The sequence below is a fragment of the Haliotis cracherodii genome, unplaced genomic scaffold (assembly GCF_022045235.1).
Source record: "Haliotis cracherodii isolate W230 unplaced genomic scaffold, xgHalCrac1.p SCAF_11, whole genome shotgun sequence".
Taxonomy (NCBI): domain Eukaryota; kingdom Metazoa; phylum Mollusca; class Gastropoda; order Lepetellida; family Haliotidae; genus Haliotis; species Haliotis cracherodii.
In genome coordinates, this window is record NW_027266266.1 from 43467125 (window position 1) to 43492385 (window position 25261).

Here is a 25261-nt window from a genome sequence, read left to right on the forward strand (position 1 = left end):
ATCGATTGTACTTTCGTCTAACCATGTATTGTACTTCGTCTAACTATCTATTGTACTTCGTCTAACCATGTATTGTACTTTGTCTAACCATGTATTGTACTTCGTCTAACCATGTATTGTACTCCTCTAACCATCACTTGTACTTTGTCTAACCATCTATTGTACTTCGTCTAACCATCGATTGGACTTCGTCTAACCATGTATTGTACTTCGTCTAACCATCTATTGTACTTTGTCTAACCATCTATTGTACTTCGTCTAACCATCAGTTGTACTTCGTCTAACCATGTATTGTACTTCGTCTCACCATCGATTGTACTTTCGTCTAACCATCTATTGTACTTCGTCTAACCATCTATTGTACTTCGTCTAACCATGTATTGTACTTCGTCTAACCATCGATTGTACTTTCGTCTAACCATGTATTGTACTTCGTCTAACCATCTATTGTACTTCGTCTAACCATGTATTGTACTTCGTCTAACCATGTACTGTACTTCGTCTAACCATGTATTGTACTTCGTCTAACCATCAGCTGTACTTCGTCTAACCATGTATTGTACTTCGTCTAACCATGTATTGTACTTCGTCTAACCATGTATTGTACTTCGTCTAACCATGTATTGTACTTCGTCTAACCATGTATTGTACTTCGTCTAACCATGTATTGTACTTCGTCTAACCATGTATTGTACTTTGTCTAACCATCTATTGTACTTTCGTCTAACCATGTATTGTACTTCGTCTAACCATCAGCTGTACTTCGTCTAACCATGTATTGTACTTCGTCTAACCATGTATTGTACTTCGTCTAACCATGTATTGTACTTCGTCTAACCATGTATTGTACTTCGTCTAACCATGTATTGTACTTCGTCTAACCATCTATTGTACTTCGTCTAACCATGTATTGTACTTCGTCTAACCATGTATTGTACTTCGTCTAACCATGTATTGTACTTCGTCTAACCATGTATTGTACTTCGTCTAACCATGTATTGTACTTCGTCTAACCATGTATTGTACTTCGTCTCACCATCTATTGTACTTTGTCTAACCATGTATTGTACTTTGTCTAACCATGTATTGTACTTCGTCTAACCATGTATTGTACTCCTCTAACCATCACTTGTACTTTGTCTAACCATCTATTGTACTTCGTCTAACCATCGATTGGACTTCGTCTAACCATGTATTGTACTTCGTCTAACCATCTATTGTACTTTGTCTAACCATCTATTGTACTTCGTCTAACCATCAGTTGTACTTCGTCTAACCATGTATTGTACTTCGTCTCACCATCGATTGTACTTTCGTCTAACCATCTATTGTACTTCGTCTAACCATCTATTGTACTTCGTCTAACCATGTATTGTACTTCGTCTAACCATCGATTGTACTTTCGTCTAACCATGTATTGTACTTCGTCTAACCATCTATTGTACTTCGTCTAACCATGTATTGTACTTCGTCTAACCATGTACTGTACTTCGTCTAACCATGTATTGTACTTCGTCTAACCATCAGCTGTACTTCGTCTAACCATGTATTGTACTTCGTCTAACCATGTATTGTACTTCGTCTAACCATGTATTGTACTTCGTCTAACCATGTATTGTACTTCGTCTAACCATGTATTGTACTTCGTCTAACCATGTATTGTACTTCGTCTAACCATGTATTGTACTTTGTCTAACCATCTATTGTACTTTCGTCTAACCATGTATTGTACTTCGTCTAACCATCAGCTGTACTTCGTCTAACCATGTATTGTACTTCGTCTAACCATGTATTGTACTTCGTCTAACCATGTATTGTACTTCGTCTAACCATGTATTGTACTTCGTCTAACCATGTATTGTACTTCGTCTAACCATCTATTGTACTTCGTCTAACCATGTATTGTACTTCGTCTAACCATGTATTGTACTTCGTCTAACCATGTATTGTACTTCGTCTAACCATGTATTGTACTTCGTCTAACCATGTATTGTACTTCGTCTAACCATGTATTGTACTTCGTCTCACCATCTATTGTACTTTGTCTAACCATGTATTGTACTTTGTCTAACCATGTATTGTACTTCGTCTAACCATGTATTGTACTCCTCTAACCATCACTTGTACTTTGTCTAACCATCTATTGTACTTCGTCTAACCATCGATTGGACTTCGTCTAACCATGTATTGTACTTCGTCTAACCATCTATTGTACTTTGTCTAACCATCTATTGTACTTCGTCTAACCATCAGTTGTACTTCGTCTAACCATGTATTGTACTTCGTCTCACCATCGATTGTACTTTCGTCCAACCATCTATTGTACTTCGTCTAACCATCTATTGTACTTCGTCTAACCATGTATTGTACTTCGTCTAACCATCGATTGTACTTTCGTCTAACCATGTATTGTACTTCGTCTAACCATCTATTGTACTTCGTCTAACCATGTATTGTACTTCGTCTAACCATGTACTGTACTTCGTCTAACCATGTATTGTACTTCGTCTAACCATCAGCTGTACTTCGTCTAACCATGTATTGTACTTCGTCTAACCATGTATTGTACTTCGTCTAACCATGTATTGTACTTCGTCTAACCATCTATTGTACTTTCGTCTAACCATGTATTGTACTTCGTCTAACCATCTATTGTACTTCGTCTAACCATGTATTGTACTTCGTCTAACCATGTATTGTACTTCGTCTAACCATGTATTGTACTTCGTCTAACCATGTATTGTACTTCGTCTAACCATGTATTGTACTTTGTCTAACCATCTATTGTACTTTCGTCTAACCATGTATTGTACTTCGTCTAACCATGTATTGTACTTCGTCTAACCATGTATTGTACTTCGTCTAACCATGTATTGTACTTCGTCTAACCATGTATTGTACTTCGTCTAACCATGTATTGTACTTCGTCTAACCATCTATTGTACTTCGTCTAACCATGTATTGTACTTCGTCTAACCATGTATTGTACTTCGTCTAACCATGTATTGTACTTCGTCTAACCATGTATTGTACTTCGTCTAACCATGTATTGTACTTCGTCTAACTATCTATTGTACTTCGTCTAACCATGTATTGTACTTTGTCTAACCATGTATTGTACTTCGTCTAACCATGTATTGTACTTCGTCTAACCATCTATTGTACTTCGTCTAACCATCTATTGTACTTCGTCTAACCATGTATTGTACTTCGTCTAACCATGTACTGTACTTCGTCTAACCATGTATTGTACTTCGTCTAACCATCTATTGTACTTTCGTCTAACCATGTATTGTACTTCGTCTAACCATCGATTGTACTTCGTCTAACCATGTATTGTACTTCGTCTAACCATGTATTGTACTTCGTCTAACCATGTATTGTACTTCGTCTAACTATCTATTGTACTTCGTCTAACCATGTATTGTACTTCGTCTAACCATGTATTGTACTTCGTCTAACCATGTATTGTACTTCGTCTAACCATCTATTGTACTTCGTCTAACCATCTATTGTACTTCGTCTAACCATGTATTGTACTTCGTCTAACCATCTATTGTACTTCGTCTAACCATGTATTGTACTTCGTCTAACCATGTACTGTACTTCGTCTAACCATGTATTGTACTTCGTCTAACCATCTATTGTACTTTGTCTAACCATGTATTGTACTTCGTCTAACCATGTATTGTACTTCGTCTAACCATCAGTTGTACTTCGTCTAACCATGTATTGTACTTCGTCTAACCATGTATTGTACTTCGTCTAACCATGTACTGTACTTCGTCTAACCATGTATTGTACTTCGTCTAACCATCTATTGTACTTTCGTCTAACCATCTATTGTACTTCGTCTAACCATGTATTGTACTTCGTCTAACCATGTATTGTACTTCGTCTAACCATGTATTGTACTTCGTCTAACCATCTATTGTACTTCGTCTAACCATCTATTGTACTTTCGTCTAACCATGTATTGTACTTCGTCTAACCATGTATTGTACTTCGTCTAACCATGTATTGTACTTCGTCTAACCATCTATTGTACTTCGTCTAACCATGTATTGTACTTCGTCTAACCATGTATTGTACTTCGTCTAACCATCTATTGTACTTCGTCTAACCATGTATTGTACTTCGTCTAACCATGTATTGTACTTCGTCTAACCATGTATTGTACTTTTTCTAACCATCTATTGTACTTTCGTCTAACCATGTATTGTACTTCGTCTAACCATGTATTGTACTTCGTCCAACCATGTATTGTACTTCGTCTAACCATCAGCTGTACTTCGTCTAACCATGTATTGTACTTTCGTCTAACCATCAGCTGTACTTCGTCTAACCATGTATTGTACTTCGTCTAACCATGTATTGTACTTCGTCTAACTATCTATTGTACTTTGTCTAACCATCGATTGTTCTTCGTCTAAACATCGATTGTACTTCGTCTAACCATTAGTTGTACTTCGTCCAACCATCTATTGTACTTCGTCTAACCATCGGTTGTACTTCGTCTAACCATCAGTTGTACTTCGTCTAACCATGTATTGTACTTCGTCTCACCATCGATTGTACTTTCGTCTAACCATCGATTGTACTTCGCCTAACTATCTATTGTACTTTGTCTAACCATCGATTGTTCTTCGTCTAAACATCGATTGTACTTCGTCTAACCATTAGTTGTACTTCGTCCAACCATCTATTGTACTTCGTCTAACCATCGATTGGACTTTTTCTAACCATCGATTGTTCTTTGTCTACCAATCGCTTGTACTTCATATAACCATCTATTGTACTTCGTCTATCCAACAGTTGTACTTCGTCTAACCATCGATTGTACTCCTCTAACCATCACTTGTACTTTGTCTAACCATGTATTGTACTTCGTCTAACCATGTATTGTACTTCGTCTAACCATCTATTGTACTTCGTCCAACCATCGATTGTACTTCGTCTAACCATTGATTGTATTTCGTTTTTCGAAGTACAATTGATGGTTAGACGAAGTACAATCGATGGTTAGACGAAGTACACATCAGTAGTTAGACGAAATAATCTCGATGGTAAGACGAACTATAATCGTTATTTAGACGAGGTACAATTGTAGGTTAGATGAATTTGTTTTCCCGACTTCTCTATTGACCAGAGAGTAATCTCCCTTACAGTGTGGACAGAAGTTACTACGATTTCGAGGTGTAGGTGTATGTCTTTCACTCCACAAACCAGCCTTTCCATAGTTAGGAGGTGGAGTGAAATGGGGTTTAACGTAGCGTTCAAGATTATTACACTTATATTGCGACGTACATGCACGTTTGTTTGTTTATTATTTAACGACGCACTCAGCAATATGTCAGCTATATTACGGCAGTCTGTAAATAATCGAGTCTGAACCAGATAATCCAGTCACTGATATCATGAGCATCAATCCACGCAATTGTGATTCGACGCCATCCATCAACCAAGTCAGCCAGCCTGACCACCCGATCACATTCGTCACGTCCTACGACAAGCATGGGTTGTTGTCCATTTCTAACCCGGATCATCACAGGTCTTCAAATATGAATACCCAACACAGACACAGTATGCTGATTCCAAGCTGACCAGTCTTTGAGTTATGTCGAGCGCCAGGCAGGGAAACAAAAAGTACCATCTTTTACTGTCTTTTGGTATGACGCGGCCGGGGATCGAACCACCGACCGTCCGCTGTCCATGTGCTCTCCAGGCGGACGCTCTATCCACTAGACCAAGGAGTCGGTCCAACCTTTCTCTAATTTTTAAAAAACTTTTAAGTGAGACAACCAGTGCAGGCGAGTGTGTTTACACATACATTCCTTTTAAGTTGGAGACATTCTTTTAATAGATCGCAAATTATACATATGTCTGGTGACAATAAAACCCATTCATAAATATTTACTGTCACAAGAAGCTTGATCAGCAAAACTAAATGTAAAATATAATTCCGAGAAATATCTCAATCCCACACAGTAAAATCACAGCTATGTGTTTCTGAAAAAACGTCACGTTATGCGGTATAATGTCCAACTTTGCCAGTAGACAACAGACAGGAATCTCAGATTAAAGTACTCCATCTGATTTATCGTTTCGAAGACATTCTGATTTGGAACACTGTATCAAAATACCTGTGGTTTCAGTTAATTAGAGAAGTAGGTTTTACGCTTCCTTTTCTATTATTTACCTGTAATATTACAAAATGCCAAATGGATTTCGCACATTGTACATGAGAGGTTTCGAACTCAGGATTTTCGTCGAGACGAGAGAATGTTTCAGCTAGGCTATCCCAGCAGCACTGGACCTAGTTACCCATTGAGCATTGCTTTTATGAGATATAGTACATGTGTACCAGCCATGGCCACGTTTTCACAACATCCGTCTGAAAGTAACACTAACATATTCCTTACAATGTCAGTGTGAATACCACGCTGTGACTTCTACTTTTCATTTGGACATCGTTCACGGCGCCAAGGAGATATGGCTAAGGCATCGGATGTCGCTGTGCCTAATTACCTCCCTTAGCAGTGTCATGATCCAATGATCATGGATTCGAATCTCATGTAATCTAATGTAATTGGAAACGTATTTGTATGTGTGCAGAACCTTTTACAACTAACACCACCAACATAACAAAGCATGTGAAAACAAAGCATAATTTGGACAATAATTGAAAGCGGTCCAATGTTCATTTTCACTCTAAACTCAGTATAACGAAAACATAGACAATTGATAAAGATTGGATACAAAATTAAAGTATCGATGATCGATAACATGCATCAACCAAGTCAGCGAGCCTGACCACCCACTCTCGTTTGTCGCCTCTTACGACACACATAGTCGCCTTATACGGCAAGCATGGGTTGCTGAAGACCTATTCTACACCGGATCTTCACGGGTCGGATACAGGAAGGAAACTGTTACAAGATATTTAAAGAACTCCACCTTGTTTTGTCCATATTGAATTGTAGTTACATTGTGTGCTATTCGTCTGACCTACTTAGCATCAACAAGATATTTAAAGATTTCCACCTTGTTTTGTCCAAAATGAATTGTAGTTACATTGTGTGTAATTCGTCTGACATATTTAGCATCAACAGGACTTGATTCCAAAATTCAACTTCATTCCCACCACGCCCAGGCCAAGTCATGACCCTACAATCTTGTAGTAGACGGGATAGAAACCCGGACATATACCTGTCATCGATGTCCTCCAAAAGGACCACAACAAACGCCTCGTGGGGGTCCTCTAAGCGTTTCTGTACCAAGGACAGCTCGAACTGACACCCAATGTCCTTACAGAAGCTAGTGGACACGACCATAAGAACCTTCCGACAGCCATTAAGATTCTTCACAATGCTGTCCATGATGTGAATCTTAGGATCAAAATCCCGTGAACGGAAACAAATCCTCAAACGACCTTTGTCCTCCAAGTTGGGCAATGCGTGATGTCTGACCCACACGAAGTCTTCATCCGAGTACAGAAGGTAGACGTCACTCATCAGGAGAGGTATGGATTCAGATGAGGAGCTACGTGTCCTCCTTTTCCAAACTAGAAAGTAGCGGATATCCCACCTCCACTTGTATCCCAGAGCGAAACACAAAAGACTCATCAGCACAGCAACAACAGCGCCAACCACTAGAAAGACATACTGGCTATCATGGAGGCATTCAGAGTTGGTAACAGATTGAACATCTACCAGTCTCTGCCCTTTAGTTTGCGGAGGGCTAAAACAAGTATAAAAGGATAAACGACGGGTGAACAAACTTCTGGCTTCGACGAGCCAAGTTTTCAACCAGAGTAAGTCACAGTCACAATTGAAGGGATTGCCTTCGATATCGGCATAGATGAGACGACTCCGTATGGAGTTCGGTATAAACATATAACTGAGATTGTTGTGACATAATGACATATTCAGAAGCTTGATGTTGTTGACAAACATGTTGTTGCTTATCGAACTAATGAAATTGTGACCTAGAAGAATGATCTCCAGTCCAGTTAATTCAGATATAACACTTGGCACTTTTTGTAAACTGCAGTTGGTGCAGTTAAAATAGTTTAATGTTTTGTGTAATGGTCGCAAAAGGTGATCAAGTTTGTCTGCGGTGATGTTGATACCAGAGAGGTCAAGTTGCTTGAGACTGTTGCATCCTATGAATGCCTCGTCATCAATATCAGTCTGAGGAGATGACAACTGTTTCATAATAAGCTTTTGAAGACTCTTAAATGAACTGAAGGTCTCACTACCTATCACTTGAATGGGGTTCCCCGATATTTCCAAATGAGTCAGACATACTCCTGCACACATTCTCAAACAACCGAAACTACTCTTATTCAGATACGAAATCTGATTGTAACCAATTCGAAGGGTGCACAGGTTGGGGAAGGCAGATTTACCATTGGAACAGAAATCAGGCATCGATGTAACATTATTATCAGCAATCCACAATGTGCACAGTGTCTTGGAAAATACCCGATTGAAGTTATCTGGGTATATTCTAATCTTGTTGCTATTAAGATTCAAAGTTGTCAGTTCAGGAAACACAGAAAAGTGGCTAAAGTTAAATTTGGTCAAATTGTTTCCAGCAAGATGGATCCCTGTTATTGGGCTTTTCTGGAGACCCTTCAGTAGATTCTCTTCAAGATCCGAGTCGCTGATGCCAATGTGATTGAGATAGATGTAACTTAAAGAAGAAGCCAATGAATGAAAAGCGGTGGCCAGTTTTGTGAGAATGAGGGGGTTATGACTTAGTGTTAGGCTTTGTAACTTGGTCAATTTCCTGAAGGCTCGTTCAGATACATGGGATATATTGCTGTGTCCAAGATTAAGATGCTGTAGGTTTAATGTAGTGAGGTTTTCAAAAGTATTGTGTCCGATATACGGAAGGTAGTTATTTTGAAAGAGAAAAATTGTAATAGAACACTCACTTCTCAGTTTAGGAATATATGTTAAACGGTCGTGATTATCACTACAATTAGCAGTGTTATTACGACACCAACAAAGGTTTTCATAACATGGCCTTCCACAAGGGACAGGAATCTCCCCGCTACTGGTATAAATACTAACTAGACAACCCATCAACAGGAGGGCAAGCAGTGTCTCTGACGTCATCATCTACCGACCGTGGTGTGTCTTATTTGGAACCTTCTCCTTTTCCTGGGACCTCCCCAAGAGCTAAAACGATCCCTTACCTATCTATTTACAAACAGCCAAATATTATTTAGTTGTACACAATCATATACATATATCTAGGATAGAAAGTGACATGCGAAATTGTTGCCTCCCAGATGTCGTACTGGTCACCACACAGTTAAGCAGATGCCGAACTGGCTACCTTCAGTTCCATAGATATCGTATTGGGAACTTCCAACGTTACATAGTCGGCGAAATGGTTGCCTCCAAAGTTACACGTGTGCCTTATTGAGTAACAGTTATACACACAGACTATGTCTGACAATCTCCCAGATGTCGCACTGGTCACCACACAGTTAAGCAGATGCCATACTAGTTGCTTTGGTTACACAGGTGCTGTGGTGCGCTTCTCCACAGCTTTGTTGATGTCGCACTGTCACCTTCACAGCTATGTTGATGTCGCACTGTCACCTCCACAGCTATGTTGATGTCGCACTGTCAACTCCACAGCTTTGTTGATGTCGCACTGTCACCTCCACAGCTTTGTTGATGTCGTACTGTCACCTCCACAGCTTTGTTGATATCGCACTGTCACCTCCACAGCTATGTTGATGTCGCACTGTCACCTCCACAGCTTTGTTGATGTCGCACTGTCGCCTCCACAGCTATGTTGATGTCGCACTGTCACCTCCACAGCTATGTTGATGTCGCACTGTCACCTCCACAGCTATGTTGATGTCGTACTGTCACCTCCACAGCTTTGTTGATATCGCACTGTCACCTCCACAGCATTGTTGATGTCGCACTGTCACCTCCAAAGCTTTGTTGATGTCGCACTGTCACCTCCACAGCTATGTTAATGTCACACTGTCACCTCTGTGCTAGTTACCTCCTGAGTTACACGGGTGCTGTGCTAGTTACCTCCTTAGTTACACAGGTGCTGTGCTAGTTACCTCCACAGTTACACAGGTGCTGTGCTAGTTACCTCCACAGTTACACAGGTGCAGTGTTGGCTACCTCCACAGTTACCCTGATGCCGCACTGGTTACCTACCCAGTTACCCTGATGCCGCACTGGTGATCACCAAGCCACACAGATTCAGTACTGGCTACACCAAACCACACAGATTCAGTACTGGCTACCACCAAGCCACACAGATTCAGTACTGGCTACCACCAAGCCACACAGATTCAGTACTGCCTACCACCAAACCACACAGATTCAGTACTGGCTACCACCAAACCACACAGATTCAGTACTGGATACCACCAAGCCACACAGATTCAGTACTGGATACCACTAAGCCACGCAGATTCAGTACTGGATACCACCAAGCCACGCAGATTCAGTACTGGCTACCTCCAAGCCACGCAGATTCAGTACTGGCTACCACCAAGCCACGCAGATTCAGTACTGGCTACCTCCAAGCCACACAGATTCAGTACTGGCTACCTCCAAGCCACACAGATTCAGTACTGGCTACCACCAAGCCTCACTGGTTCAGTACTGGTTACCCCCAAAGCCACGCAGATTCAGTATTGGTTACCCCCAAAGCCACACAGATTCAGTATTGGTTACCCCCAAAGCCACACAGATTCAGTATTGGTTACCCAAAAGCCACACAGATGCAGTCCTGGTTGCCACCAATTTCTCACACTAACGCAGATTCCTGACAGGTTACAGTCGCTTTCGATGTTTAAGTGAGCGCCACAGTCATGCACATGTCGACCTGTATCTTCAGTGTCACACGGTCCTGATTCACACGACGAATTGTGTCCTGGTCATAAGGAAAATGATATGTGTCTTTCTCGACTATATACACCGCAATCTAAACTGCACTGCTAGCGATAATACCGTACACAGAGGGAAGTAGAACTGGCTCAAAAGCGAGCAGGAAGTGGAAACTGCACTACAATCGCCGATAGGTTGAGTTTTCATACACGATCTGGGTACAGTTAGACCAACACCATGTCTCAAATACTCTTACTGGTGAACTAAGGTTGAGCGCAAGAAAATGCATAATCATTGTTCATACTAAGTACGATAGTTGGTTTACCAAAGTACAATCGTTAGATAAAGGAAGCACAATTTTTGTTAAGGCCAATTACAATCCATGGTTAGACGGAGGTCAATCGATGGTTAGACGAAGTACAAGCGATGGTTAGGCGAAGGTCAATCGATGGTTAGACGGAGGTCAATCGATGGTTAGACGAAGTACAATCGATGGTTAGACGGAGGTCAATCGATGGTTAGACAAAGTACAAGCGATGGTTAGACGGAGGTCAATCGATGGTTAGACGGAGGTCAAGCGATGGTTAGACAAAGTACAAGCGATGGTTAGACGGAGGTCAATCGATGGTCAGACGGAGGTCAATCGATGGTTAGAAAAAGTACAAGCGATGGTTAGACGGAGATGGTGACCAAAATGTGATTTACACTGTGAATGTGAGGAATGGAATTCAGGATTTCGACGAGACTAGGCTATCCCAGCAGCACTGGTCCTAGTTAGCATTGCTTTTATGAGATATGGTACATGTTGCTACAGTGTACCAGCCATGACCGTTTTAACAACATCCGTCTGAAAGTAACACTAACATATCCCTTACAATGTCAGTGTGAATACCACGCTGTGACTTCAAACTTTCAATAGAATATACAGTCAAACGTCGAAGTTGGCGGGACCTCCGTTAATACTTCGAGTTATCCGAGGTTCGACATAATAATTTTTAAAGAAGGACTAACATATCCCTTACAATGTCAGTGTGAATACCACGCTGTGACTTCAAAATTTCAATTGGACATCTTTCACGGCGCCAAGGAGACATGGATGGTCAATTCGTGTAAGGCATCGGATGTCAATTTACCTAATTACCTCCCTTAGCAGAGTCAGGATCCAATGATCATGGGTTCGAATCTCAAGTTATACAAATACAATATACAGTCAAACACTGTTATGTCGAAGTTGACGGGACCTGCGTTAATACTTCGAGTTATCCGAGGTTCGACATAATAATGATTAAAGAAGAATATTCAGGGGCCATGCTTTTTACTTCGAGACAACTGTACGTTAGACACATCAAAGTTCGATACAGCGGTGTTTCATTGTATAACAAATAGAACAAAGACAAAACGATCTACAAATTAATGTAGGAGTAATATTAATGAAATGCTGGACTATATTACTTATTTACGAAAGTATTTGATTCCGTAAAATGGAGTTTTATTCAAAATGTCAATTTATTACACAACTGATCAACTGTTCTCGCTCATTTCCCATACAACAAGGCTATTTTGGTAAAGCGACCTTCTTTCATCGTCCATATATTATATATGTCTCTCGTTTAACACTCCGCAACAACGACAAGATTGAATTTCACAGTAACGCTACAACGCTCTGAATAGATGGAGATAATTAATATGTGATAATATTAATATGCAATTACAATATACAGTCAAACACTGTTGTTTCAAAGTTGACGGGAGACATTGACGGCCAGTCCATGACGTTGACTCCCGCATTCTGAAGTAAATTCCTTGTCAAAATTGCTGTGTAGGGTCCGGCATTGTCGTGTTGTCGTGTCCATATGCTGCCATAAAAGGCAGAAGTTCTGGTGCCAGTACCTGGTCGCGGTAAGCAGCAGTGTTGAGGTTGCCACGGATGACAAGAAGCCTGGAACGTGCATTGCCACAGAAAGCACCCCACACCATGACACTTCCGCCTCAAAAACTGTCAACCTCCTTTACACAACACTGGGCGTAACGTTCATTACGGCGCCTCCACACCCTCGCCCTACCATCAGCAAGTCGAAGAATAAATCGGGATTCATCACTGAAGACAACTTGATTCCAATTCCTCTGAGTCCATCGTAAGTGTCGCTGTGCCCACAATTGACGTTGACGTCTGTGTAATTGAGTCAGAATCGGTCCGCAGTATCGCCGTGGTGCTTGAAGGTGAGCAGTTCTCAGACGGTTTCGAACAGTTTGCGCACTCAGTCTACCCCTAAACAAAACCGTCAAAAATCGGTTACGGAGGTGACTTTAGACAATCTGACGATCCTCTGCATGTGACGTCACACCTGGTCGACCTGGCCGAGGGCGATCAGCTGTGGTACCCGTTTGCTGTAGACACATCTGTAAATCATAAACAGTCCGTCGACTACAACCCATCGTCCTTGCGACTTCAGCTACGGACCTTCCCGTCTGCAACATGCCGATGGCACGTTCACGTTTCACATTTGAAAGGCGTGGCATGTCAAATGGCCGTAAAGACTTTTGTTTTCTTGTGTATTTTATTTGTTTTGTTAATGACTGCTGACAAGTATGGCTGAAAACACGTGCGGTATTATGGCCACGTGACCAGTTGCACGTGAAAAACCACTTTTGCCACTATAGTGCCGTGCACATGATTTTGGTCGATTCACCTGCACAAAAACGGGTGTTATCTGAAGACAATACGTGGCCATTACTGTTTAAATACACAATAAGGGCCAAAATGATAACTGGTCAAAATGTTAAAATTTGTGGATCGTGAAGTTTTTAATTTGGTTCAGTATACTTCGAGTTATCCGAGATTAAACACAACAGAAAATAATGAATAAAGAAGGAATACTCTGGGACCTTGTTTTTACTTCGAGACAACTGTAAGTTCGACACATTACAGTTCGACACACGAAGACAAAATGACAAGACTAACCATCTACAAGTTAATATAGGGGGAATATTTATGAAATGCTGGACTATATACTGATTTACAAACGTATTTGCTTCCATATAATGGATAATTCTTCAACAGAATACTAAACTACAAACTACGATCACCACAACTCCTATATGTAATTGGAAACGTATTTGTATGTGTGCCGAACATTTTAAACTAACACCACCAACATAACTTGGACACAATTTGGACAATAATTGAAAGCGGTCCAATGTTCATTTTCACTCTAAACTCAGTATAATGAAAACATAGACAATTGATAAAGATTGGATATAAAATTAAAGTATCGATGATCGATGATATGCATCAAGCAAGTCAGCGAGCCTGACCACCCGTTCCCATTAGTCGCCTCTTACGACAAACATAGTCGCCTTTTACGGCAAGCATGGGTTGCTGAAGACCTATTCTACACCGGATCTTCACGGGTCGAATACAGGAAGGAAACTGTTACAAGATATTTAAAGAATTCCACCTTGTTTTGTCCAAAATGAATTGTTGTTACATTTTGTATAATTCGTCTGACCTATTTAGCATCAACAGGACTTGATTCCAAAATTCAACTTCATTCCCACCACGCCCAGGCCAAGTCATGACCCTACAATCTTGTAGTAGACGGGATAGAAACTCGGGCATATACCTGTCATCGATGTCCTCCAAAAGGACCACAACAAACGCCTCGTGGGGATCCTGTAAGCGTTTCTGTACCAGGGACAACTGGAACTGACACCCAGTGTCCTTACAGAAGCTAGTGGACACGACCATAAGAACCTTCCGACAGCCATTAAGATTCTTCACAATGCTGTCCATGATGTGAATCTTAGGATCAAAATCCCGTGAACGGAAACAAATCCTCAAACGACCTTTGTCCTCCAAGTTGGGCAATGCGTGATGTCTGGCCCACACGAAGTCTTCATCCGAATACAGAAGGTAGACGTCACTCATCAGGAGAGGTATGGATTCAGATGATGAACTAGAAAGTAGCGGATATCCCACCTCCACTTGTATCCCAGAGCGAAACACAAAAGACTCATCAGCACAGCAACAACAGCGCCAACCACTAGAAAGACATACTGGCTATCATGGAGGCATTCAGAGTACGTAACAGATTGAACATCCACCAGTCTCTGCCCTTTAGTTTCCGGAGGGCTAAAACAAGTATAAAAGGTTAAACGACGGGTGAACAAACTTCGGGCTTCGACGAGCCAAGTTTTCAACCAGAGTAAGTCACAGTCACAATTGAAGGGATTGCCTTCGATATCGGCATAGATGAGACGACTCCGTATGGAGTTCGGTATAAACAAATAGCTGAGATTGTTGTGACATAATAACATATTCAGAAGCTTGATGTTGTTGGCAAACATGTTGTTGCTTATGGAACTAATGAAATTGTGACCTAGAAGAATGATTTCCAGTTCATTTAATTCAGATATAACACTGGGCACTTTTTGTAAGCTGCAGTTGGTGCAGTTAAAATAGTTTAATGTTTTGTGTAATGGTCGCAAAAGGTGATCAAGTTTGTCTGCGGTGATGTTGGTATCAGAGAGGTCAAGTTGGTTGAAACTGTTGCATCCTATGAATGCCTCGTCATCAATATCAGTCTGAGGAGATGACAACTGTTTCATAATAAGCTTTTGAAGACTCTTAAATGAACTGAAGGTCTCACTACCTATCACTTGAATGGGGTTCGCCGATATTTGCAAATGAGTCAGACACACTCCTGTACACATTCTCAAACAACCGAAACTACTCTTATTCAGATACGAAATTTGATTGTAACCAATTTGAAGGGTGTACAGGTTAGGGAAGGCAGATTTACCATTGGAACAGAAATCAGGCATCGATGTAATATTATTATGACCTATCCACAGTGTAGTCAGTGTATTTGAAAATACCTGATTGTAAGAGTCTGGATAAAGATTTATCCTGTTGTTATTAAGATTCAAAGTTGTCAGTTCAGGAAACCCAGATAGATCCCTGTGATAGAACAACTCATGAGACCTTCCAGTAGACTTTCTTCAAGATCCGAATCGCTGATGCCAACGTGATTTAGATATATATAACCAAGGTACCGCGACAAGAAGTGAAACGCTTTGGTCAGCTCTGTCAGTATAAAGGGGTTGTTACTTAGGTCAAGACTTGTCAGCCAATGTAAACCAGCAAATGAATAGGAACTCGTTGATGTAATATTATTTGCGAAAAGATTCAAATGTTGGATTTTCAAAGAAGTAATGTTGTCAAAAGTTTGGTTTGAAATATAAGGAAGGTAGTTATGTGAAAAAAATGAGAACGGAAATGTTCTCAGCTTCTATACTCAGGCGAGGGATGTATGTCAGACTTGTGGGATTCCAGCTGCAGTTGGCAACACTCCTGGTACACCAACAGAGCTTCTCAAAACATGGCCTCGGTTCGCAGCTGTACACAAGTAACCGGGCAATAAACCCCACCACAAAACACACATGCATTGCCTTAGGCAACATAATTGGATCGGAATGCGATGGTGTTGATTATGTTTCTAGGTTTGTCAGCTCCATACCCGTGCTCGTGGGTTTCACCGAGGTGGTAAACGTCTGAGAACCCAACTCACTCACTCACCCAACCTGAACCACCAAATTCCCATTTAAGTCGGTTACCGTGATGTGTGAATCGGGGGTGGTGGCCTCGACGTTAAATTTTTAACTCACTCACTCTGGTGCCCCCACCCCCACCCCCACCCCCCACTCACCTTACCAGTACTCACCATACTCACCGCCAGCGTTTGCTCAAGTTGCAGCACTCCGATATGAGGAAGAGTTGCGTCAAAGAGATGCATTAATTCAGTCATTATTGGCAGAACGCCAAGGGCGAACACAACAAGTACCGTTAAGCAGCCCAGTCCAAACTCCAGACCAAAATATCCATGGTGGGGTTCGACCCAAAGTGCCAGCACTGGCAACAGCATCTCGGAGTCAAGACGACCGAACAAGACAGCAAGAACATTTAATTTCTGTCATTGACAATTATCAGGCCACCATTGATGTTCAAACAATTCCCCAGCCAAGAAGGGTTGGAAACCAACCAGGAAGAAATATACACCCTGAGCAATTTATCAGTGACCGAGAGTATGGGGCAGGGAATGTCAGACGACACACAGAGATTGTTACAGAGCCTGGTCGCCCAAGTACCGGTGATCTGCATAGAGCCAGTGCATCATGATGAAGAATACTGGTTTCCAAACCGAGGAAGGGCCAGACAGCATCAACCAAGGCAGGGCTATGCAAGACAGGACCGACACAGCCCGGCAATCAAGGTACCTAGGGCCCTGATCATTGATGGAAAGAGTCGTTGGTCGGCTTTTTATTTAAAGTTTAGGACTTCTGGAATTCTGAGGAGCTACGGGACCAGTTATGCTTCTGCATGAAGGACGGAGCGAGCAAATACTTTGCTTCGTGCATTGAGCGAGATCCCGATATCCCATTTGAGGATCTCGTTAAGAAGTTTCAACGGTGGTATGATCGCAAAGATCTTCCAGAAACAGCGCCGGTATAATTCAACACCATGGGCCAACAACCAGATGAGTCCCTCGAGAAATGGTCAGAACGGCTCATGTCAACAGCAACAATTGCATTTGACAGATTGCCAGAGGACTATGTTGAGCGACAAGTCATCATGAGGTTCTGTCTTGGATGTGAGCAGGAGGAGTCAGGTCAGTATGCAGCCAATCTACATCCCTTTTCTCAGCAATGGATGCTGTGCGCACATTCCAGCACATCCATCAGGCCATCTATGGTAAACAGAGGCAGATAAGATACCTGGCATCTGATCAAGAAGAGGGTGGAGATTTTAAAGTCAGGGCTGTGTCAAGGTCACCAGTTAGCAACTCCAGAACCCCAACCCTGGAAAAGAAAATAGACCAGCTGGAGGCAAGGTTCGACAAGATTGAAACCATGCTATTCAAAGTAATGGGTTTAGTAATAGGCGTTCTGGTTCCTCTAGTCCTGCAACATCACCTGCTCGGAGCAATGAATGTTACCAGTGTGGCCAAGTGGGACACTTTAAGATTCAAGAAGCTTCAACATAAACCAGCAAAGAACCATGATGTCACCTTACGCACGGCTCGACGAGAATTGAAGATGCAGGGTTTCCTCACCAAACCAGTCACATTGCAGGTTCAAGACAAGCATTTCCAAATGCCTGTATATGTGACTCCAATAGGAGATGAGATAATCCTGGGCTTTGACTTCTTGCTGAAATATAGTGCAGAAATTGACATGAAAAATCATATCCTAACCATAAATGGAACAACAGTGGACATGGTTTTAAGGGATTCAGGTAAACCAGTTAATGTATGTCGCATCATGATACCCCGGCGTACGCTACTACCACCCCATTCGGTAACCAGGACACCTTGTTACAAGGAGCAAAGTTTACAAACCTACATCTCCGAACCAACTCCAGAAATGGCCGACATTACATCACCACAAATTCTTCATTCACCGGGAAATAAGCCAGTCATTTGCTTCCTTAACACTACAGACCACCACATTACGGTAAAGAAAGGTCAAATTGTTGGGGAAGCATCAGAGGTGGATATCAGGGAAGTCGCTCTGGATGAAGGAGATGACAGGAACAAATAAGACATCGATCTAGGGACAGAACAGCCAGGTGAAATAGATCATGGCACACATGTAAACTTACCAGAACTTCTCAAGGACCTCTATTCACGTTCGTGCAAGCATTTGCCACAGGATGATCAGTCACGATTAGTGCACCTACTCAAAGATTTTGAGGATGTCTTCGCAAAGGGTGATCTGGATTTAGGGGAGTTTACCGCATTTGAACACAGGATTGACACAACAGATGCTAAACTTGTCCGACAACGCATGAGGCGTACCCGGCTAGGATTTGAAAATGAGGAAGAAGCACACTTGAAAAAAATGTTGGAAGCCAATGTTATTCAACCTTCTATGTCAGAATGGGCTTCAGCTCCAGTTCTCATTCGCAAGTCTGAATGGTGGGGTGCGTTGGTGCATTGATTACCGACGTCTGAATGACGTTACGGTCAAAGACATGTTGCCTCTGCCCTTGATTGAAGATTGTATTGACACGCTAACAGGCAGTGAATGGTTCACCAATCTAGATGCTCATTCAGCATATTGGCAAGTCCAAAATTGGTAAAGAGGACCAGAAAAAGACAGCATTCATAACAAAGTATTGATTGTATAAACACGTCAGAATGGGCTTTGGTCTCTGCAATGCCCCGGACACTTTTCTAGAGTTATGGCACTAGTCCTCAGTGGATTGACTTGGGACACCGTCCTTGCCTTCCTGGATGATGCAGTGGTTAATGAGACCAGTATACCCTCCCACTTCATCATCAATCTGAGGAGAGTATTAGAACGATTACGGAAATACAAACTGAAGCTGAAACCTAGAAAATGTGAGTTGTTTCAGAAGAAAGTGGAATTTTTAGGCAGAGTGGTCAGCAAGGATGGGCTAGAAGTAAACCCAGGTAGCCTGGAATGTGTTCATAACTGGCCCGTCCCAACCTGCACAAAGGAAGTTGAGCGATTCCTAGGATTTGCCAACTATCACAGAGGATTCATCAAGAATTACGCTGAGCTGGCATGTTCTTTGTATGACCTCACAGGAAAAAAACCCTTTATCTGGGAGGAAAAACAAGAGCAGTCCTTCAAAACGTTAAAAGCTGCCCTTACGTCAACACGGGTGTTTGCTTTGCACAACAAGAAAGACCACTTCATCTTGGATACAGATGCTTCAGATTGGGCCATTGGTGCGGAACGGATACAAGTGCAAGATGGTCAAGAGAGAGTAATTAATTACGGCATTTTAGTCACACACCGGAACAGAGAGGGTACTGCACCATGCGCAAGGAGCTGCTTGCAGTGATACGGTTTACCCGACAGTATCGCCATTACTTGTTGGGTAGGCCGTTCACAGTAAGAACAGACCACAGCAGTCTCACCTGGCTACTAGGGTTCAGATCACCTGAAGGACAGCTCGCCCGTTGGCTTGACTAATTAAGTCAGTACGACATGACAGTACTCCATAGACCTGGTGCCAAGCACGGATTCCCAAGGATAATTGCCCTTATTATCAGGGAACAGTTGGAGCCCCTATCACTCCCATGCAATGGCTGCAAATATTGTAAAAGAGCACACAAAAATTGAGGGGCCTTCCAGGAAGAAGTTGATGATTCCATACCCTTGTCAAGGAGAAACATCACTCAAGCCAAGGTGAGACAACTCTTGTTGGATTCCACTTCCAGACAAGCAACATTTTCAATGGAGGGCAATGTTCTAGGTACATCAAGTACGTATTTTACCCAAGATCTACAGACTTGTTTAGAGATCTGTCCAAAGCCTGAAGTTAGTGTTCAGCGCCTAATAATGGTGCCTGACACACAAACAGGAAATCTTGAATTATTTCCAGAGCCGAGGGACGTACAAGTTCAGAAGGTCATCATTAATGCAGAAAAGGATACCAATGTTTGGATATTCTCTGGACGAGTTAAGGCAGTTCCAAAGAAAGGACAAACAACTAACCTTTCTGCATCAATAGTTGGATGATAAAACAATACCATCTGAACAAGAAATATTTCTGGCAAGCCATGCAACAAAGTCCTACTGGATAGACAAAGAATTATTCTCACGAGATCACCGGGGTCTGGTGGTCCGAGAGAGTAATCAGGTCTTCAACAACAAACTGCTCCTTGTTCCAGTAACCCCCCAGCAAGAAGTGTTGAAGCATGTCCATGACATTCCCGCAGCAGGCCATATGGAAATCTCAAAGACAAGAGAGAGACTAAGGTCCCGATATTATTGGTACCGATGCTCTCAAGATGCACAGGAATATGTCCACACATGTGAGAAATGTAGGGCGAAAATGACCAATTTCCATGCAGGCACGCCGATGGAAAGGGTGCACCTGGATTTTATTGGTCCATTGCCCTTAAGCAAAAAAGGGAATTACTTCATATTGATGATTGTGGACCAATTCACGAAGTGGGTTTAGTGCATCCTTCTTCCAAGCCAAAAGGCGGAGGTGACGGCACAAGCCGCTATCAATGAGTTTTTCTCTCGATTTGGCTATCCGTTCCAATTACATACGGACCAAGGTCGTTATTTTGAGAGTGAACTCTTTAAGTCAATATCTTCCTTGCTACACATTCACAAAACCCGTACAACACCCTACCGTCCGTCTTCTAATGGACAGGTAGAACGGTATAACAGGACATAAGCTGTCATGTAGGGAAGTCACAAGCAGGATGGGACCATCTTCCCAAGGCAAGAGAGTTTACTGACTTTAAAAGGCTGGAATTCCTGGCCTCGATCGTAGCGCCACCAGTGGCTACGAGTTATGTCCTTTCTATGCCTCTCCTATTGACTAATCAGATTTAACCTCGCGTATCACTTGCATTTGCTTCAAACAAAACGGTGGCGCCCAGTCAAGACAATCTGATCGATAATCAAGATCTATATTGTGATAAAACTAGTCTTAGATCGCGAAGTGCATCAAATCACGTGAGCACCTTGATCAAAATATATGTTGACAACGAGTAAGCGGTGCACATGCTTTGCAAATCCTGCAGTCGACCGAAATCTGCATGACACTTTACGAACCGGATTTCGATTGCGGTGCGAGACTTTGATTGGACTATGCATAGACTCGTTAGTCCAGTCAAAATCTAACTTCATATTACCAGCCTAGTTCGGCAAGGGTGGAAACTGGACTTTTATAGTCAGTTAACTCTCTGGCCTCGGGAAGACGCATTTTAACATAGCACTACGCGGGTCGTGCCGGGCGATCATACCATTAATTGGCGGAACCGTCAGAGCAGCTAATCACCATATTGTTCGCGGAGATAAAATCACTACATACACATCACATATTTCAACCTCTTTACCGTGATTGATATATGCTGATTAGTTTATTTTTTTATTTAGTCTCATTCCATTAACATTAACATTATATTTCATCTTGGTTTGATTTAGAAAATATATACTAACGCTTTCGGGTCTCGAGATGAATTTCCAAGATGCAAATACTCGATAAAATCCCGGATATAGACACACACATAGTATTTATCGATATTGTAAACCTATTGTTTTATTTAGAAAACAACATGCGCACTCTTTAACATCTCGTACTTACTCGGTTGTGAGGCGTCAACATGGAACGTTCTGTTGTTGCTATGGTGAATGTGGTTTTGGTAATTTACGTACACCGGAAATAAGACACAAATACCATCACGTATATTTCAGCTGCGATACCTACATCCTTGAATTCCTCATACATTTTAGAATGAAATGCCAAATGGCCTTGTCACCAATACAAATGTGCTCCGTTTACATTTCCAACAAGTGCAGTTTTTTCAGCGTTCGTTTTCACACCTCATTTATTTTGCTTCATTTCTTCTAGACAATTGGTATTGGTGACAAGGCGATTTGATTCTAAAATGTATGAGGACATCAAGGATGTAGGTATCGCAGCTGAAATATACGTGATGGTATTTGCGTCTCATTACCGGTGTACGTAAATGGAGCACCTTTAGAATACAGTACCACAACTTCTCGTGAGGACGATCTCTGCCGTAGGTCACATGTCAAAAGACAAACAACCAGTTTTAGTGAGAATCCGTCGGACGCGAACCCGCGACCTTCGGATTGTTAGCCTGACAGCTAACCGACTGTTAAACTGTTCCACACTGTTAAACTTAGTGCAAATTTACCTAGTCATGCCTATGACGTTACGGAACTGAACGAAAAGGGTCGAATAGGTGACGGACACTTACGAAGGTTACGGGTAGGCATGGTGTCTCGTGACTTTCGTCTACGGACACTTATTAATGATCCCGATCATTTGGCACACTCGTCCCATTCCGTAATCTATAAGATACCGGGTGGTGAGGAATGAGCCGATATGCTGCGAACTGAAAAAGGCTCCAGGCGTCATGCAGACGTCAGACTTCGAACTCGCGAGTGCGCATGAATGATATGGTATTGAATAATTAGTAGGGTGATTTTTGTGACAGAAAAGTGTGGTAGGGAACACTGTAAGGATGATGGTTAGGAACGATGGAGGAATAAGCATAACTAGTGACGACACAACGGTGAGTTCGCTTTTGAATCAGTACTGAAAAATGTAGCTGGTGAAAATGGCTTGTGTGAATGTTCAAGGACAGTTTCCAGTAGCCAAAATATTCGACACAAAACCATGTCATCCTTTTTACTCGACGTTTTTGTGGGAAGAATATAAGGAGACGCTATATAATCTATAATAGCCACTAAACGAGTACCTAACCCTAATGATCGTAAAGGGGTGATTAATCGTGAAGGGGATCCAAGGGCTAAGGATAGAGTTCGGGGTAACCTACCCTAACACTGGCGACATTTGGATGTGTTCAGCACCAATCAAATATCCCTAAAAAACTACATTCTTGTGCAAAATAATGAAAATTAATGCACCGAAAATATAATATATGTGTATTAGTTCCCATTTATAACACTTTTAGCCACTTGAATTACGAGAAAAACGAAATAAAAAATATATAACAAATAAAAGTGCTTTCGTTAACTAGCGCTTGCTATAAAATGCGCCGCCGCAGGCTATATTCAGTAAACAAATATTCAAAACTGGGAGGCGAACTCCGGCGCAGTGGTGACTCAGCATAACACCACTGCCACAGGCTTAATTAGCATATCACGTGACCGGACTTTTCTCTTGTTTGTAAACAAACGCGCTTTTTCAAAACTCAATGTAGAACGGACTAATGCAAGTATTTGTTTTGCATAATTATATAGCTATGCTACTACAACTGCGACAGTGAGCTGCATGACAATATATATTTATGCATCAAAAAGACCGTATCGCCAGCTCTCCCTTGGGCTTCGATGACAGCACGTGGAGCCTTACAATCAATGTAAACAAAGAATAACTACGCAAAAACAAGTAGATTTTCACGTATTAGGATACTTTCTAAATGAACCGTAACCATTCTTTGACGTTTGTTTATGAAAATGTGTTGACTTGTCATGCATGAAACGGATGAAAAGCATATTCATTATTCAATATCTTGAGTGGACTGTGAAAGATTTGACGAATCGTCACATGGCGCTGGCCTGTGGCAGAGGTACTATGCTGGCTGACTGCCGGCCGCATTGAACTCTGGGAAGGAGAGTGTCGGTGACCCCTGACGTCACAGGGCATTGTTTCGCAGGTGTGACTGGCAGCAAAATACTACAAATTACGTCATAGGCTATGATCACGTTTTTGAAAAGTTTGTGGTACTGTTTTCTAAAGGTAGGCCGATATAAGCAAATACAAAATTATCAACAGCCAAAGACAACCAAAAAATCTTAGAAAGATTGATTCTGTTGTCATCACTCCACAGGTTTCTAAGTGCAGTGACAAACGTTGCCTAACTTGCAGCAATATAATTGAAGGCTGTTCAGTCCAAATTACTAAGGACACTAAATTTACTGTAAAACAAAATATGACTTGTGATACTAGAAATGTTTTTTTACTTGATTGTTTGTAGTGGATGCAATGAAAAGTATATCGGAAAGACAGAACTTAAATTAAAAAGAAGAATGAATCTTCACCGTTCACAAATAAAGCAGCCACACAACCGCATGATTCCACTCAGTGAACATATAGAAGCATGTGGAAACGGCAACTTTTTAGTTTTCCCGCTATATAAGCTAAATTTTGATCATGAACCTACATTGTTTCAAAAAGAGCAACATTTCATTCATAAATACACGCCTAGTTAAATGTAAAGGCGTAAGTTATTTGCCCAATGTCACCTTGGTATTGTGACGTCATAGTTTCCTAAATGTTACGACGTCACGTAACTATATGTTACTATTTCATGTCCGTTATTCAGTTATGGCCTGATGAGACTCGTACGTTAGACACTGATTTCCAGTATATTAGACTGTTCTTTTGATAATGATAGCAATTATCCCTGTAGTGTATTCACTGGATATCGTTTTTATCCGTTGGCTATATCCTGCCGAGAAACCTACCCATTATATGAGAAATATATAAATATGTATACGTGTATGTATGAATGTATGTATGTATGTGTGTGTGTATATATATATATATATATGTCTTTATATATCCTAAATGTTATATATGTATATATACATATATACTTTTTTAATTATTACTATATTGTGCCTGAGAGTTAGAACTTTACTGTGCTTTTATATATATATATATATATATATATATATATATATATATATATATATATATATATATATATTGTTATTATGTGGGGTAACTTTCCTAGCGCGTTTGTGTACATGTCTTTACTGTGCTTTATATATATATATATATATATATAAGCCTTAGTTCAAATTACTCTGGAGTGGGTGAGTGATATGGTTTT

The 25261-nt window shown here is 41.3% G+C and overlaps 2 protein-coding genes and 1 pseudogene across 2 annotated transcripts; 1 reads left to right on the forward strand and 2 right to left on the reverse strand.

Annotated features, from left to right (window-relative positions):
* Positions 1-7070: 7070 nt before the first annotated feature.
* Positions 7071-9128, reverse strand: LOC139456529 (toll-like receptor 13). Its single transcript, XM_071238298.1, has one exon. The coding sequence runs from the start codon at positions 9126-9128 to the stop codon at positions 7071-7073; it is 2058 nt and encodes a 685-aa protein (XP_071094399.1).
* Positions 9129-14361: 5233 nt separating this feature from the next.
* Positions 14362-16325, reverse strand: LOC139455116 (toll-like receptor 3; annotated as a pseudogene).
* A 2794-nt stretch (positions 16326-19119) lies between these two features.
* Positions 19120-19749, forward strand: LOC139455117 (uncharacterized). The gene has a single exon (XM_071236683.1). It carries the CDS (start codon positions 19120-19122, stop codon positions 19747-19749), a length of 630 nt encoding a protein of 209 aa, XP_071092784.1.
* Positions 19750-25261: the final 5512 nt, after the last annotated feature.